General features: G+C 33.7%; 1 protein-coding gene across 3 annotated transcripts in view; it reads left to right on the top strand.

The window, feature by feature from the left end:
• Positions 1–16,769, top strand: part of LOC106870928 (broad substrate specificity ATP-binding cassette transporter ABCG2) — a 44,796-nt gene extending 28,027 nt beyond the window's left edge. For 2 of the 3 annotated variants that reach the window (XM_089348789.1, XM_014917167.3), the window contains 9 exons: positions 934–1,042; positions 1,847–1,912; positions 5,363–5,445; positions 6,723–6,812; positions 12,152–12,276; positions 13,236–13,390; positions 14,116–14,205; positions 15,968–16,032; positions 16,588–16,769. In XM_089348789.1, coding sequence (XP_089204915.1) covers positions 934–1,042; positions 1,847–1,912; positions 5,363–5,445; positions 6,723–6,812; positions 12,152–12,276; positions 13,236–13,390; positions 14,116–14,205; positions 15,968–16,032; positions 16,588–16,750 — 946 coding nt within the window. In that variant the 3' untranslated portion in view covers positions 16,751–16,769. The remainder of the gene's footprint in view (positions 1–933; positions 1,043–1,846; positions 1,913–5,362; positions 5,446–6,722; positions 6,813–12,151; positions 12,277–13,235; positions 13,391–14,115; positions 14,206–15,967; positions 16,033–16,587) is intronic. The other variant, XM_014917168.3, reaches the window with a different exon arrangement.
• The last annotated feature ends 306 nt before the right edge of the window (positions 16,770–17,075 follow it).

Here is a 17,075-nt window from a genome sequence, read left to right as displayed (position 1 = left end):
TGTCATTAGAAAGGTCATCCAACCATAAAAAACATCCCAAAACAGACAGTGGAACTTAACACAGTCCTCTGGCTTACAGCTCCTGTCAAACTAGTAGATGCTAAATAATGACAAAGGAGGAAGAAAAAGAAGAAGAAGAAGAAGAAGAAGAAGAAAAGGAGGAGGAGGAAGAATAAGAAGCAGAGGAGGAGGAGGAAGAAGAAGAAGAAGAAGAAGAAGAAGAAGAAGAATGCTATTATTTAGTTTGAAGTCAGTACATTGCAATGCTTGTTCCCTGTTACCTTCGCCAGGCATAGAAGACTTGCAGTGTTAACACTGCAAGTTAATAAAACCCTTATCAACTATACAGTGATACCACTACTTATATCAGTTAATTACACCACTAGCAGTATATATTTATAGCTAGATAAACCTGGTCAAGAACAGAATACATCAGTGAAATAGAGACTACCAATCAACCAGCTGTTTGTCTCCATGAAATTATCCCTTCCTGCTTTAAAAAGAGATGATACATTAAGATAATGTTATCCTGAATAAAAGATAAGCCAGTTATGGCTGGGCCACCTTTGATCATAGGTTTGCTTCATCAAGACTGACCTGGGGATTAAACAATAACCATTACTTTTTAAACCTTTTTTTGGAGGGATGTCGAGCAAAGTTATCATTGATGGCAATTAGCAATTACCAACTTCAAATGTAAAGACAAAACCAGTGGTTTTCAAGCTGATACATACCCTCTCCCCCATTTCTGAGGATTCTAATACAAATGAAACATTGACAAATTGTATATTAAATAGTAGAAAACAACATAAATATGTGTCTCTGTGAATGTGTATATTTTTAATTTGTTTCTTTTTTTCAATGAATACTTGAACTCTTTTACTGTTTTGTAGTGGTGTGTTTTACTCTGTTCATTTATATTTTTTGTTTCAGTTTGTCTGAAACTACTGCTGTCATAGAGGAGGAATTTGAAGAATACTGTAAAACTTCTAGTCTTAAAAGACATTCACGAGTGCCCTACAAGGTATCATTTTTAAGACAGGTAATTCAAACTTATTTTATATTATTTCTTCCTACATCTTTCAAGTTGTTATCTGTGAACAGCAACTATATTGTGGTCCTTCACAATCAATGATGTTTCAAGACAATTTCTGGACCCATGATCCCAAAGAGTGTTAGTTGAATGATAGCTAAATTGCTATATATCATTCTATCAATCATATTCTAATAGCAATGAATTGACCTGGCTCAAATTTTCTTACTTTACATTAGTGGTACCCAGGCAACCCAACTGAGTCAGTAGAAGTGACAGCATTAGCACAATTATCAAATATTAAATCAATAATTATTTCACTGTAAGTATGTTTACTACCAGTTCTATCTAGAGATATCCACAGAAAGTTGTCCAATCGATGCAATTGTTGAAAGAAAACAATCGCATCACCAAGTAGATGTCAAATTTGTTCACTTTGACTACAGATGACGCACTTACTGTTTGGGGAGATAAAACCAACACCATGTGTAATTTAGCTGCTAGAACATTAACCATATTACCATACATTTAAATTCAGCTATAATATTGCGCCTTGGGTAAATTACATAATTCTGCTTATTTCAATGTACTTTGGTAGCAACAGGGTTTATTTTTATTTCATGACTGAGCTGGGAGAACATCTAGTTATATATTCAATTGCTCCTTTGATGTGCATAGGTTCAGATTATTAAGCAACTATCCCAACCATGTTAACATGAAATCATGGAAATGAAGGAAAAACATAGAGCAACACTTAGTTACAAAATAAGATATGTAAATTTATTTTTCTTTCTTTCTGGGGGTTTGTTTCAGTTGGAAATTGTTAGTGTACGGGCTTTGAAGAATTTGTGGCGTAATCCTGAAGCATCAAGTTTACTTGTAAGTATCTTCTATTAGCTAACCATCATAGAATAGAAGGTTTCTTATGATTTTCGTAACTGATCTACTTTTAGTTTTCAATTGTTATAACTTTAATTCATTTATATTATTATGTCTTTGGGAAAGGCATGAACATCATTGCACTTAAGTGACACTCCTCTGAAATTAATATGATGTATCGATTATTTACAGATATCATTAACTTATTTGTTAACCATATTCTTTTTGAAAATACTGCCCTTGTTTCAATAAATTTGGAAAATAACGAAGAATTTAGTAGAATACCTTTGTCATTATTAAGTTGGTCTTTTAGAACAGGAATTCATATGAATGAAATTTTGATGGTAGGTTTTAAATCAGATCACTTTAATCCTTTAGACTTTTTAAACTGGTCCTATCCAGCCTAAATTTTCTCCTTGTTTTATGCTCAACCCAGTCAAATCTGGTTTCTCACACCCACCCTCAATGTCATTCTGAAAATAAACAATCACATCAAAATTTCAAAGCTACAAGATAATACATAATTAATGAATGAATAAGTCTTACATCTGGCAGAAAAATCTGAATACAAAAGGGTTAAAATAGGAAGTTTGTATTATAGAAACAAAGGCAGTCTTAGGAAGATTGATATCAAAAGGGTTAAATGCAACTCATCAACCAGAAAACAAATAATTATCATTGAATCTACTAACAAGCTAAGTCTGTAATACAGATTTAATTCTAGCTGGAAGCCATATCATTGAACTTCTTACGTCTGAAATTTTCAACTACAGTTACTCCGGACTGACTTATCACTGAGACTGCATAAAGACATCATCTTTAATGGTGAACTAACAACCAATTAAATATAATGAGACACTTTCATTTGATTTCAAGTAAAAAAATATTTATTTGATGTTTAAATATGTAGTTTAACTACAGGTTTCTCTAAAATAATCTGAACTAGATTGAATGTTGCTCCAGTCGTGACTATATCAACTTATTTGCAGACAGAGGACTACATTATCCAATGAGTCCTTCCTTTTTTTAAACTGGATGAGTGTGATTTGAGGGAAACTTGGCTACTATTTCTAGTAACTTCTAGCAGCCACTTAAAGGCTTCCTTTGGCTTGTAACAGGTCCATAGGCAATGAATGGTTGAGAATCGTTGGCATAGAGGATTTCTTGTTGATATTGTTATTGATGGTGCTAATGATCTTTTCTGCATGTAATTTTTGTGTAGTTTGGATAGGAGATTTCTATTTAAGCTTACAAGTTCAAACTTTACTGAAGTCAGGCCTTTAGTGTACCTTCCTATAAGTTCCTATAACTAGAGTCATGGCAACTTTAGCCAGGAAACAATTATACTTTAACTCTGTAGCATTTAAACCGGCCATGCCCAGCCAGAACATGCTACCTGTTTTATGCTTAAACTGGTCGGATCTGGCCTCTCACATCAACCCTACAACACCATTCTAAAAATTAACAGTTACTTCATCAAAATCTCAAAGCTACAAGATAATGCAAGATTGATTTAAAACAATGAGAATAAATAAGCATTACTTTTGACAGAATTATGTGAATGCTAAAGGGTTAAACAAAATAGACAAAATGCAGCAATCAATTGCTGACTGGTAGCTGAAGATAGCTATAGACAAATGCATCACTATACGTTCTGGGAGAAAAAGCTCAGAATTTACTGTCACTCTCCACAATACAAATCTTATGAAGTCTGCTGGTGAATGTGACTGAGGCATTATGATTGATGATTATCTGCACCAGATAAACCAGGTTTCTAAAATCATTAAAAAGGCCAAAGTTATCTTAACATCACTCAGTAAGATCTTTGTCAGCTACTCACTGGCTACCTATCACTTTAATCACATTTAAAATCTTGTCTTAGGATTATAATTTTCCAGACTTCAAGTATAATTTTTAGAGTGTGTGTATCTGTGTGTGTGTGTATCTGTGTGTGTGTGTGTATGTGTGTGTGTGTGTGTGTGTGTGTGTGTGTGTGTGTGTGTGTGACTGTGAAAGAGGAAGACATGGTAAAGCATGACCTCCAAATGTGAGACCTCATGAAAGTGACAAGTGATTGTGACCTTTGTCAATTTGCTGTGCTTGAAAAGACTTGTCAAACCAAGTGAAATCATAGTTGTGGTTGATGCTGATGGTACATTACAGCACTCGTGCCAGTGACATTCAAAAGGCACCCACTGCACTCTTGGAGTTGTTGACATTAGGAAGGGCATCCAGCCATAGAAACCATGCCAAATTCAAACTGGAACCTGGTGTGGCTCTCTGGTTTACCAGTTCCAAGTTCTTTTACAGGGCTTAGAAAAACTGAAGGATTGCTGTAATAAGTGTGTGAATCTGAGAGGGGAATATGAATGAAATCATAATTAATTGATGCTCCTGTATTTTCTTTTACCCAAAGCCAGGAACTTCCTAGCACTCCCTTGTATTACTATTAAAAATATACAATCTGAAGATATGGTTAATAGATTGTAAAGTTATTATTGTATTTACAACAACTCAGGCATTTTGACACTTGTTAATTATAGTCTCAGTTGATCACAGTTGAGAAACCATCTGTAAAGTGTATTGGTGGTTGCTTCTGACAGGATCCTGTGGAGGTGATTCCTGAGGACTTACAGGACCCTCCCAGGAATAGTGGCTGGAGAAGATGGATGGATGGTTTGTTGATTATATTTATATCAAGCTATATTAATAATTTCGTTTTTGGATTTGGTTTGCAAGATTTTTTATGTGATTTCGTGTGTTGAAGCATATTCTGTTGTGTCTGGGGAGAGTCATTTTCTTATTGTGCCTTAAAATTTAACACACTCACTGTTAAAATTTCCACTTATTTCTTATTTTTATTTTCCTAAAATTTTCGTTGTGTCTTGCAACCTTTTCAATAGTCTTGACTCTCCTATTTACTGCACCATATATTCCAGAGGTGTATTTGTTGTTGTTGTTGATGGTGGTGGTATTGTTTTCCGGTGTCCTGGTGTCAAAGTCCTCTGGTAGTTTACATTCTGACATGACAATCCCGTCGATATTGTTTGGGTATCTGTATTGATTCTTACCATTCTGGGCTCGTTGTTGTTGCTGTTTCATCCACTTCAGTTTATTGTTGAAGTGTTTGTAACAGGCATAGTTAACCCGGTGGTATTCTTGTTGGATGGTTGTCATGAATTTGTCTCTTTCATATGGAGTAGTGGTGGTTTTAAGTTCATGCAGTAGGACTCTCTTTTGTTTTGAGAGTCAAGACTATTGAAAAGGTTGCAAGATGCAACGAAAATTTTAGGAAAATAAAAATAAGAAATAAGTGGAAATTTTAACGGTGAGTATGTTAAATTATAAGGCACAATAAGAAAATGACTCTCCCCAGACACAACAGAATATTAATAATGTTTGTGTTCTATATATATATATATATATGTACATAATTTTTTTTTTTTGTAGATAATAATTACCATCTTATTTGCTGTTGTTATTGGTTTAATCTACTTTCAATTGGATGATTCAAGAATGGGGCTGCAGAATAGGTAGACAAACTACCTTCTTTCAGATTTCTCTTTGATTTCTTCTTAGAAACTTAAGATATTCATTTGTTTAATATTTGGGGAACTCAGTAAGTTTTACTGTCCTGGAAGAAACAAAGTACTGGTTTTATTCTATTAGGCTGAAAAGATAAAGGAATAACTAAATGAAAGCAATTAACCAATTTTGCTGCTTGAAATGTGTACGAGAGCTACAATTCAGCAATGAAACTGAGCTGATAATCTTGTAATGATGATTATGTCAGTATGTATATAACAAAAGAAAAAAAAAATTCTCCTATCTCTTTCCTTAAGTAAGTTAGAGTATAGAGACTATTATTAGTAATAATTTCAAGAGCTAAACAGGACCTCATAAACAGACTAAAAACCTCATTCCACTTGAGGAAGGGAGATTAATCTCAAATTCATGAAGACTCCAAAGTTGACATTCCATTAACAAAAATGACCAGCTTATTGACTGGAGATAAGGAGACAGTCATGGACTCATGTTTCTGGCTCAGTAACCATCATCAGCACAACAGTTGTCTGTTAAAAAATGGAATCCATGGAAACTAGTGGTGGTCTGCATTAACAAAAATTCTATTGTGAAATCATGAGTTTGGATAGATGGGTATGTAGTGGAGAGAAGAAGAATCTGATGTTTTGGAACTGATACTTCATCTGAGAGGAAATTAAATTGTCAAATGAGGGATAGCATTGAGAATATTTACAAGATAAAGGTTGTAAAGGTAGGGAGTGGAGTAAACATAGGAACTGAGTGTGAGCAATGTAAAAAAAATGCAATCAATCCAGTTTTTGTATTGTCAGGACAAACGTTAAATTTGTGTGTGTGTGTGTGTGTGTGTGTGTGTGTGAGAGAGAGAGAGAGAGAGAGATTCTAATTGCATAGTTTGCGTGTGAATGAGTGTGTGTGTGTGTGAGAGAGAGAGAGAGAGAGAGAGATTCTAATTGCATAGTTTGTGTGTGAGTGAGTGTGTGTGTATGTGCGTGTGTGTGTGAGAGAGAGAGAGATTCTAATTGCATAGTTTGTGTGTATGTGTGTGTCTACATGCCTCTTGGAATAATGAAAGTAATTATATGGGTGTGTGTGTGTGTGCATTGCATTTCTTATTGATATGTATGTGGAGATATGCACACATGTGCTTTTGTGTGTGTAGCTACACATTTTAAAATATTCCTTAGAATACATAAAGCAACTTAACTGAAACTATTTCTCACCAGAACCTGTTCAGTAATCTCATAACAATGGTTTTCTGCTGCAGGAATGGTGTCATCTTCTTCATTATTGTGAATCAAATGTTCTCCAGCTTGTCTGCACTTGATCTCTTTCTTAAAGAACGCGTACTTTTCATGTAAGTATTACAGAAATATTCTTTGTTTCCATAGTAACACCCATTTCATTGTTTATCTCTATGCTTCCTATCAAAGGATGTCTTTTTAGCAGAAATTTTTATCCAGGTTATTCTATTAATACATGCTGCATCACTTGTATTGTCGCTCTCTGCACTACAACAAACATCATCATCAAAGAGTTTAGTAATATTGATGGTTACCTGCCACAACTGAAGAACTGATCTTTGAGTAGTTCTATGGTAGATTACAACTGGCATTGTTTGCTCTTACTTTCTCCAGGTTCAAAGACTAAATTGAACTCAACACTGCAAGCAAATGAATCTTCTACATAGCTTCTCTCTCTTTTATATTTTCTACACTTTATATATCATTATTGTTATGCAACAATAAAAAGGCAGCATTTATATAAATCTGAACGATGTTTTACGTGTAGAACACTGAGATTATAATTATCTAATGTGTGCTTTACCATAATGTTCAGCATATTATGTCACTAGGTTATGACTGTATCATGAAAATATATGCTACAGTGTGTGTGTGTGTGTGTGTGTGTGTGCATGCATGTATAACATCATCATTTAATGCTTGTTTCCCATGCTGGCATAGGTTTGACAGGAGCTGTCAAGCTCAACTATCTGGTTTGGCATGGTTTCTATGGCTGAATATCCTTCCTAATGAATAAATGAACAATTTATTTATATATTTATATATATGTATTTGCATGCACATGTAAAGGCATTGATTGGCAAAATCATTAGAATCCATTAAAATCTTAAATAAAATGCATTATCTTTCATTCTTTCAGGCTCCTTAAAATATTAGTCCAGTACTGGTGCAGTCCTTCCCTCTCTGGCTGTCACTTCCAGCATATTCTACTGCTTCAAGAATCGAAAAACTGAGAGGGAGCCTGTGTCTACTTGCAACTGCATGAGCCCCTAAATCAGTTAATGAAAGCATGATTCATTAATTAGTACATGCTACCTTGAGTTTTTTCTGAAATATCCTTGAGAAACCTTGCTAAAAAACAGCAACAGCAGCAGTGCCAGTAGTAACTGTCTGTTAGGCCTAAATTTTTCTAAGATATGGCTAAGGAAAATACCTCAGGAATGTATTCTGCATACTAGATGCACATAAGATAGAATCTCATATCTACATTCTCTGTGCCATCTCATATCCACCATCATTGTCACACCACTCCTTATAACTATTCCTAATATACCTCTGACTGCCATCTTTATCATTGTACATCATCTTGCACATCATCCTTCCACTTTCTCAGCTATCCTACCTCGTGGTTCCACATTTATCTCTTTTGTCTCACCTTTGTCACCCCCTTCAAACCAATATTTCTCATCAACCAAACATCCACATATTCACGTCATTCATGACATTCACCTTTTTTCCCATCTCTAACCATCTGTTACTCTCTTCTGACACTCTTAGGAAACTGCTCCCTTCCTCCTCTTAGTACACTATTCGTATTTTCTCTTATAATCACTTTCTTGTTGTCTTCAGATGTCCTGGTATCTCATCACTACCATCTAAGTTGACATAGTGGGTTTAACATTTCATTTTCTTAAAAACCTTGCTTGCTTGAAAATCTAATCCTCCTCTTTATTTTTCAGGTAAATAGCAAACTGATTTGACAACAGAAAGTCATGAAGCAACAGAATCATTCTACCATTGTTGTTTTGGCATGTGCTGAGCACACTGCCAATAAAATTGCTATGTTGACAAAATTTCCAAAGGCAACAGTTTATTGTATGTATAAACAATTTTAAGAAGAGGGAAAGATTGATGGAAAATATCACAAGACTCAAAGTGATTCCAAGTGCAATCCAAAGTTTCTCGCTGGTCTCAAATGCTCGATTGAAGCCAATGCATCCACATCCATGACAACTCTTGCAAAGAAACGCAATGTGTCCCTTTCCATGGTGTCTAGATTTGTGAACAGGAACCTTGGCATGACTAGCTGTGTTTCACAATGCCGTCACCTCATTACAGGTGAGGCTAAAGCAATCAAAGCCAAGAAATGCCCCAAGCTTCTGTTATTCATCAAACATCAAAGTGAAGGAAAAACTCTTGTGTTTGTAGACGAGAAGTTCCCTGTGGACGCTGAGGTGAATCACAGAAATTCTCAAGATTGCATACAACCCTTCTGATGTCCCTCACCCTGTGTTTGAGACTAAGAATCTTGCTTCTGTGATGGTATTTGGAGCCATAGCAAGTGATGGAAGTGTCATGGATCCACACTTGAGTCTGGCTTGAAGATCAGCACAAAGGAGTATCTGGACATCCTGAAGAACTCCCTGTTACCTTGGATGGAGCAGAAGTTTGGGCTTGACAATGTTGTGCTTATCCAGGATTCTATACCATGCCATGGGTCAAAAGCAACATGGGCCTTCCTTGGTGAGAAGGTGCCATTTTTTGTGAGGGCCAACATCTGGCCCAGTAATAGCCCAGGTCTCAACTTTCTTGATTACTTTTTATGGGGCATACTTCAAGCAAGGACTAATGCTTCACCACACTCAAGTGTCAACAGTTTGAAAACCTGCATCATGCGTGTGACATTCAAAATCAAAACGGTGGAGGTTGCAGCAGCTGCTAAAAAATTTTCTTCTCAAGTGGAGGCAGTAAATTGCCAAGAAGGGCAGTCTTATTGAGTGATAAATGTTTTTGCTGTAATAAATCTTAATAATACTAAAACTCTAAAAGATGTTTGTTTGTACCCAAAATATCTCAGAAATAGTATGTTTTATTAAAATTTTTTTCTTACATATATATTTTCATACTTACTTTATGCAGTGCAGTTTGAGGTTTTGTGATATTTTGAACTTCTATTTATTAATGAAAATGATTAAACACAATTTTTGTTTGTTATTTCTTGACAAAAAAATCATGACTTCTATGATGTCAACATACATACACACATACAGAATACACACACATATAATGAATGTCATGGCATGTGACTCAACACAAACAGACACACGCTATCTGTAACATATACATACACATAGTCTTTGCACTGTCTCTCACTCTCTAACAAAAAAAAAAGAATGTAAACTTTTTGATGTACACAAAATTTTTATCATTTAGAAATATTTTTAAGTGAATGTGATTTCAAAAATGTAAGTTCTTTGTACAGTAAGTATTTATATTTTAGCTTTCTTTAAACAGACAATATTTTAATGTTTTTCTAAAATTATTTTCAAGTGAATACCATTATAAAAATTTGTTTTGGCATATTTAAAAAATATTTTCAAGTGAAAATGACTTTAAAAATATGGTAAATATTTCGTAAAAGACCCGTTCATAACCTCTGTGTGAAATAATTTTTTTCCCATAGGTTTTTTCAAGTGCATTCAATGTATCTCACCTCCAAAGATTTGGCTGGTATTTCTAGCACGCCCTGCTACCACGTAACAACTATGTGTCATAAAGGACCTATTATGTGGTAGCTGGGCATGCAAGAAATAGCAACCAAATCTTTCCTTTTCCGGGGAAAGGAGCCGTTTATGCATGATTTCGATGTCGCATTCATTGAAAGCATGCGAAATAACATGGAAAAGAAAAAATATCCACAAAATAAAACTCTGTTGCTGGGAAACTCAGACTTTGCAGGTGACCCAATGGGTCACAGGTAATCTAGTGTTACATTAAAATTATATCTATCTACTACTATTATTTTAGTATTTATAACCAGTTTTATGCATTGTAAAAATTGTCTCAATTTATCTGCAAGACTCTGTATATCCTCTGTAGCAAGATGCCTGGGTTTGTCCCTCCATCATACTTTAGCCTCTCAGCATCTCACATAAAATCATCTTCCTGTCTCTCAAATACATCTTTTCACTCAGTCAAGGAGGCTTTTCCCTTTCATTCTTTTGTCTTGCAAGTTACTTGGTGACTTCAACAGTGCTAGTGCCCCCCCCCCCCCAAAAAAAAAGTAACCAGTACGCTGTAAAGTTGTTGGTATTAGGAAGGGCATCCAGCTATAGAAACTGTACCAAAGCTAACATGGAGCTTGATGAAGTCTTACAGCTTGTCAGATTTTGTCAAACTGTCCAACCCATGCTAGCATGGAAAATGGACATTTGATGATGGTGATGATGATTATGTTTTATGAATTTATTAATTAACTTTATTTTGTAACTGTATTTGTTAATTAACTTTATTTATACAATAAGTTGAAAGAACTTCCCTCTCAACATACAAGTAAGATAATTCCAATAAATCAGCCACTCAAAATTTTTGGAAAATTTATACAATAATAAAAAGAGCTGTTTATTAATTAGTTTTAAGTATCTAACATTTATTATAAGAAAGTAATTATTAAAGTCTATACTATCTTTAAAATTCCTATAAATTATAATTTGAGTATATTTTAACTACTTGTTTCAATCAGAAATCTAATTTTTCTTCAGTATGACAGCATTTTTTAATGTCTTACATTTGTATCCCTTTTCGTCTACTGTTTCCTTGCAATACTGTCTGTCAGTTTGTCTGTCTGTTTCTGTCACTTGTCTCTCTTTCCATCTCTTTGTTTATTGTTGCCAGTCTTTCTATTTCTCTGTCCTTATAACTTTTTTCTCTCACACTCATTTTTTTATTGATTTTTCTGTCTTTCTCCTTTCAGTCTCTCTCTCTCCCCTCACCCCCTCTCTCTCTTTGTTTGTAACCCTTTTCCCAATTATTAATACTTTACATCTTTCTCTGGCATACTCTGTTACTTTTACTTTCTCTGCAGTGTTGTCTCTCTTTTTCTCTCTTTTGCTCTCTACTTTTATTCAATTGTTTCCATTAAAAATTATTACAAAATTTTTCTATGAGATACTTTGAGAATATTAATGAAAATGTTTACACTATATCTATTTATTATATCCACATTACTTAAGAAGTTTTCCATTTCAAGTTTTATACATATATTGACAGATAATCACCAGGCAGTATTTCTGCTAGTAAAAATAATGAAGATAGGAGATATTTTCTGACATTTTTCTATTTATAATAAACCCCATTTTATTATTATTTTTAGATATCATAAATATAAAAAAAACAGATTTAGGTGCCATTTTAGTGTGCAATCTACCTGGCCATTTACATTATAGTGTACAGTCTAGCCCTAACCCTAACTATAGCCTTAATCCTAAATCTAACCCTTACTCTAACCCTAACCATAACTCTTACTAACCCTAACCCTAACCCTAAACCCAACCCTAATTTTAATGTAGTGTAGCCTACAGAGTCTGTGGGAGAACATATGCTAAAGTAGCTCACAAACTTTTTGATAAATTTTCCACTGATCAGTTTTGATTTCTGTTATGCTTGATTTTAGTCGTGAGAATTCCCGTGGTTTCTATCGTTGTTCATCCTATTTCTTGGCCAAAGTAACATGTGACATTGTACCCATGCGAGTTCTTCCAGTTACAATATTTTGTATCATTACATATTTGATGATTGGTAAGAAATGATTCTGTTAACTTCAAACTGTTAGTTGCATTTGATATACTAATACATTAAGTCTCCATTGAAATATCTCTTTTTGCCAATGTAATATCAAATCGCAGAATATTTGATACGTAATTTTTCATTAGGGTGTCCTACAAACTTGTTGGATTGATAAAAGAGAATCTTCATGTTGGAATTCAAAGTAATATTACAATTAAGTGGTTCTTATGAGTTTTTCTGCCACAGTGAGAAGTTGTGAATTTGGCAACTTCACTAGTCAATTTTACGTTACTGCTGCTTAATGTGGCTTTTTGTCCCTATTTTATGGTACCTAATTACAGCTGGACATACTAGGGTCGTTTGAGAGTCTTGGGCACTGACACATTAACCCTTTCGTTACTGTATTTATTTTGAGATGCTCTGTGTTTCTTTCAATTAATTTTAAATATAACAAAGAATTTAGTAAAATAACTTAGTTATCATTAAGCTAGTGTTAGGAACTTAAATTGTGACTAAGGTTTGGTGGAAGATTTTAATTCAAAACTTATGAAAACAAGACATTTGTACTACAGAGCCAGAGGTGGTTTCAGCCGGGTTGGTATCGAAAGGGTTAATGTTGACAGGAAATGCTGACCTTTAAGTGGGTTGTCCACTACTTTACTGAGATTGTGAGATAAATAAAGGAGGCAGATGGAGTGTCAATGCTGAGATATAACTGTCAACCATTCAGCCTATAAATCTTTAGCTTAGTATTTGATTTGCTTACCCAGTGGTGTCATTTAAGCTGTATGGGATTTTAATTATAGACCATCTTAGAAATACAAATGAGTTTCCTAAATTTTATTATCAGTTGGAGAGAATTGATAGTTGGTGAAATTTAGCAGCCAACTACTTTGGTTTACATTATTTAAACTGCATGACAATTGATTCTGTTTATCTTCCAACCTATTTTATTTTTCTCCATTTAACAGGATTCAAGAAAGATATAGAACACTTTTCTGTATATTACATAACTGTCTTTTTCACCACAATAACAGCTTCCTGTGTTTCCTTTTCTATAAGCTCTGGTGTGAGTGCTTTTGCAGTTGCAAACACTCTTATTGGCCTCGTTTTCGTTTTTATGATGGTAAGTTTTCTCTGAATTATTATACTATTTATGACTATGAGAGAAAATTGCACCATGTAGTTTTTCTTTTTTTTTTTTGTGTTATGTTGTCAGTTGTCAATAAAATAATCATCAATGATATATACAGGGTGGAATCAAGTAGCTATAACTTTTCTTCCATACAAAATAAAGTTTGTGTGTCTAGAAAGTAAGGAATACTTCATTTGTGAAACATAAATTATATAGACAAATTAAAAATGCTGAAGTTATCCAATTTATTATAAATTTAATTGTATAAGATCAATAGTCTGTATCAGCCAGATCTGGTTCAGTAAAAAACAAATTGTAAAATATGTTAGTGTGGTGTGTGGAGAACAACTACAAAGGAAACTAAGAATAATATGTAACATTTTGGATGAGGCAATTAATTGGAGAATAATTAACATTTGATATTCCTTCACATTTTGATTTTTTTTGTTTTGTTTTTTGTTTTTTTAACTTTTTCTGCTTAATTGATTTATCAGTGTGCATATGCCTGCTCCGTATGAGATTTTGAATATGTATGTCAAAGTTATGGAAATAATCAATATATCAATTAGTTTATCAATCAAAGGAGATTTAATAACTGAATAAAATGTTTGAATCACCAACATATATGCTACTATGTTATTTTGATGTATTATTATTGTTGAAGTTGTTGCTATTGTAGTTGTTTTAAACTTTATAATCTGTTTATGTTCATGCAGCTTTTTAGTGGATTCCTTGTGCATATAGATTCTTTACCCAAAAATTTCCAATGGATCAAATATTTAAGTCTCACCCGTTATGGAACTGTTGTAAGTTTAATATTTTTATTATCATATATACTTATAGATATGTCACAGCCTTTACTTAAAGAAAGCAAACAAACATATGTGGTTTGCCTATCAAACTCTGCTTTAGGCTTGCAATTTGCAGCATGTGTTAACATGTTCAGATACAAGCAAATAATTGAGTATGTAGTATGGGATGTCACTTTGCAGTTGATACAGAAACTGGTGTTGTAAACAAATATATACTGATTATGTCCTGCACAAAAACAGACACAATTACTTAAACAGAATTCAGATTAATGATGTTACACCTGAAAACACATTTTAAATAAAATTTGATTCTGCTACAAAATAAACATGCCAATGGTGATGCACAGTCTCATTTGTATATAAGCCTTCCATGTGTGTAAAGTTCTGTAATTTTAATTTTCATTAGATGCTGCATATATTGGCCTATTAGTCTTGGTCACAGATCATAGAAACACATTGCTGTGATGTCTATGGTTCTGTGACTTGGTCTAAAGTGTCTATTTAAATCAGGGTTTCTCAACCAGTTTTTATCTATGGACCCCTTTAATTACTACTTTATTCTGGTGGACCCCCATAGCCATTTAATATTTAAAAACTAGTTTTATAGAAACATCTGTCAGAATTCTTTAGTTTTTTTCACACATTCCCTTGTGTAGGTTGATCTATGTAAATGGTAGAGAAAGAAGCCAAGCTGTTTCTTACAGTATACACCAATAAATACATCTAAAGCAAAATTTTTTTCATGGCTCCTTAAAATATTATTGTGAACCCCAAAAAATCTTATATGGACTCTCAGGGGCCATGTGGACCCTGGTTGAGAACCACTGATTTAAATGCTACCATGAGTGTTGTTGGATTTCCTGTCAACATTAACCCTTTCGATACCAACCCGGCTGAAACCACCTCTGGCTCTGTAGTACAAATGTCTTGTTTTCATAAGTTTTGAATTAAAATCTTCCACCAAACCTTAGTCACAATTTAAGTTCCTAACACTAGCTTAATGATAACTAAGTTATTTTACTAAATTCTTTGTTATATTTAAAATTAATTGAAAGTGTACACAATATTTACAAAAAGCAACTTGCAATACATCATCAGGTCAAGACTGAATCCAAAATATATGATAAATTCAAAGGAGTGTGACTTAAGTATAAGCACTTTGTTTAATGTTTTACTTTCCTTGTTTCTGATCTGTAAATGAGTTAAAAGATAATCAGCCTTCTGATCAAGAGGCTATAGTTTTTATGTTATCAGTAAACAAGTACCATGATGAGGTACAGTTCACTTCTGCAGGAAGAAGGAACTCAGCTTACAGTGTTGGCTTAAAATTCTACTATGGATGTAACTTGAAAAGAAATGGGTTTTATCAAAATGAATTTCCTTTGTCTTAAGTAATTAGATGTGGATATGTCTTTTTACCTGTGTGTATGCGTGTGTGCATGCCTGAGTGCAGGTATGTGCGTGTGTGTGTGTGTAAAAACAATAAAAGTATCCCTGATGCTTTTATTGTGTTTATTATTGTTGTCTGCCTGTGTTTGTAAAAACTATTCCTTGTCATAACTGAATAGTGTATCTGTACATGTATGTTTGTGTGTCAATGGATATGTATATGAGCATTTATCTATATTTTAAACAATGCCATAATTCTACAAACTGCAACAGCCCAGTTATCCATTATTCAAGTTATCTGTGATTAAGTGTTTGACCATAATCCTTTCTGCTACATATTTCGACAATTTGCCATTTATCATTTCAGCTACTATCAATCAATGAACTAAAGGACATGACCTTCTGTCCCATTATCAATGGAGTCAAAAATTGGTAAGTTAATTCATGCATTGGTTTTCTTTCTCTTTTTAGATATAAAATGTATTCTTGCTTTACTTTTAGGTGAATGCTATCCTTGTTGGATTCTTGTTGATGTTTTACTTTTTCTCATCAATTTCATGATTGTTTTAGTGAATTTCCTTTGTTACTTTCATTATCACAAATGTCATTTTTATCAGTGTTGCTATTTACTCTCAAGTCATTCCTAGTTGAAAAGACATGTCAATCAACAGAGTTTTAGCCATGGCCATCCCTTACTTATTGAACAGTGTGCTTAGGACTACAGTTATGTCTTTCTCTATTTTTTTAAATACAGTTGAGGGTGATTTGGCTGCTATTTCTTGCAGTTATTAGTGTCACTGACATCATCATCTACTACTGCCATTCTCTACCACCACCATCTGTTTAACATCTCTGTCGACTTGCCAACACTGATTAATGTAACATTATCAGAACCTCTACTCATCAACATCCTTACTTGTCTTTAAATCATTAATAATTGCTGCCATCATGTGATGTAACCTTATTTATCTTTTTGGACTATTTCAGTAATATAAGTGTCATAAGAGGCAATGACTACCTTGACGAGCAGAATATCGAGTACAGTGAACCTTGGGATCTCTGGCATAATCTTCTTGGTTTCTTCTTTATGATTATAGTCTCTTTGATTATTGCATACATAACATTGCTTCGTATAAACAAAATGAAGTGAATAAATAATAATGATAATATGTGTTTCATTGTATTACAACTCTTAATATAAATTAATATCTTGCAGAAGAGAAACTAATTGTATAATTGATGAATATTTTAAGGGAAGGAATATAGTTATTAGAATTGTCTTCCATCCATGTCCAATGCCCTTGACATTAAAAAGTCCTTGATTTATTGACCCACTTATTCTTATCAGCCTTACTCTTTTATTCCTTTACTTGTTTTAGTCATTGGACTGTGGCCATACTGGGGCATCATCTTGAAGGGTTTTTAGTTGAGCAAATCAACCCTCAATATTTATTTTAAGTCTAGTATTATTCTAT

This window comes from Octopus bimaculoides, chromosome 3 (genome assembly GCF_046866305.1).
Source record: "Octopus bimaculoides isolate indiv1 chromosome 3, ASM4686630v1, whole genome shotgun sequence".
NCBI lineage: Eukaryota > Metazoa > Mollusca > Cephalopoda > Octopoda > Octopodidae > Octopus > Octopus bimaculoides.
This window is presented reverse-complemented; position numbering and strand designations above follow the sequence as displayed.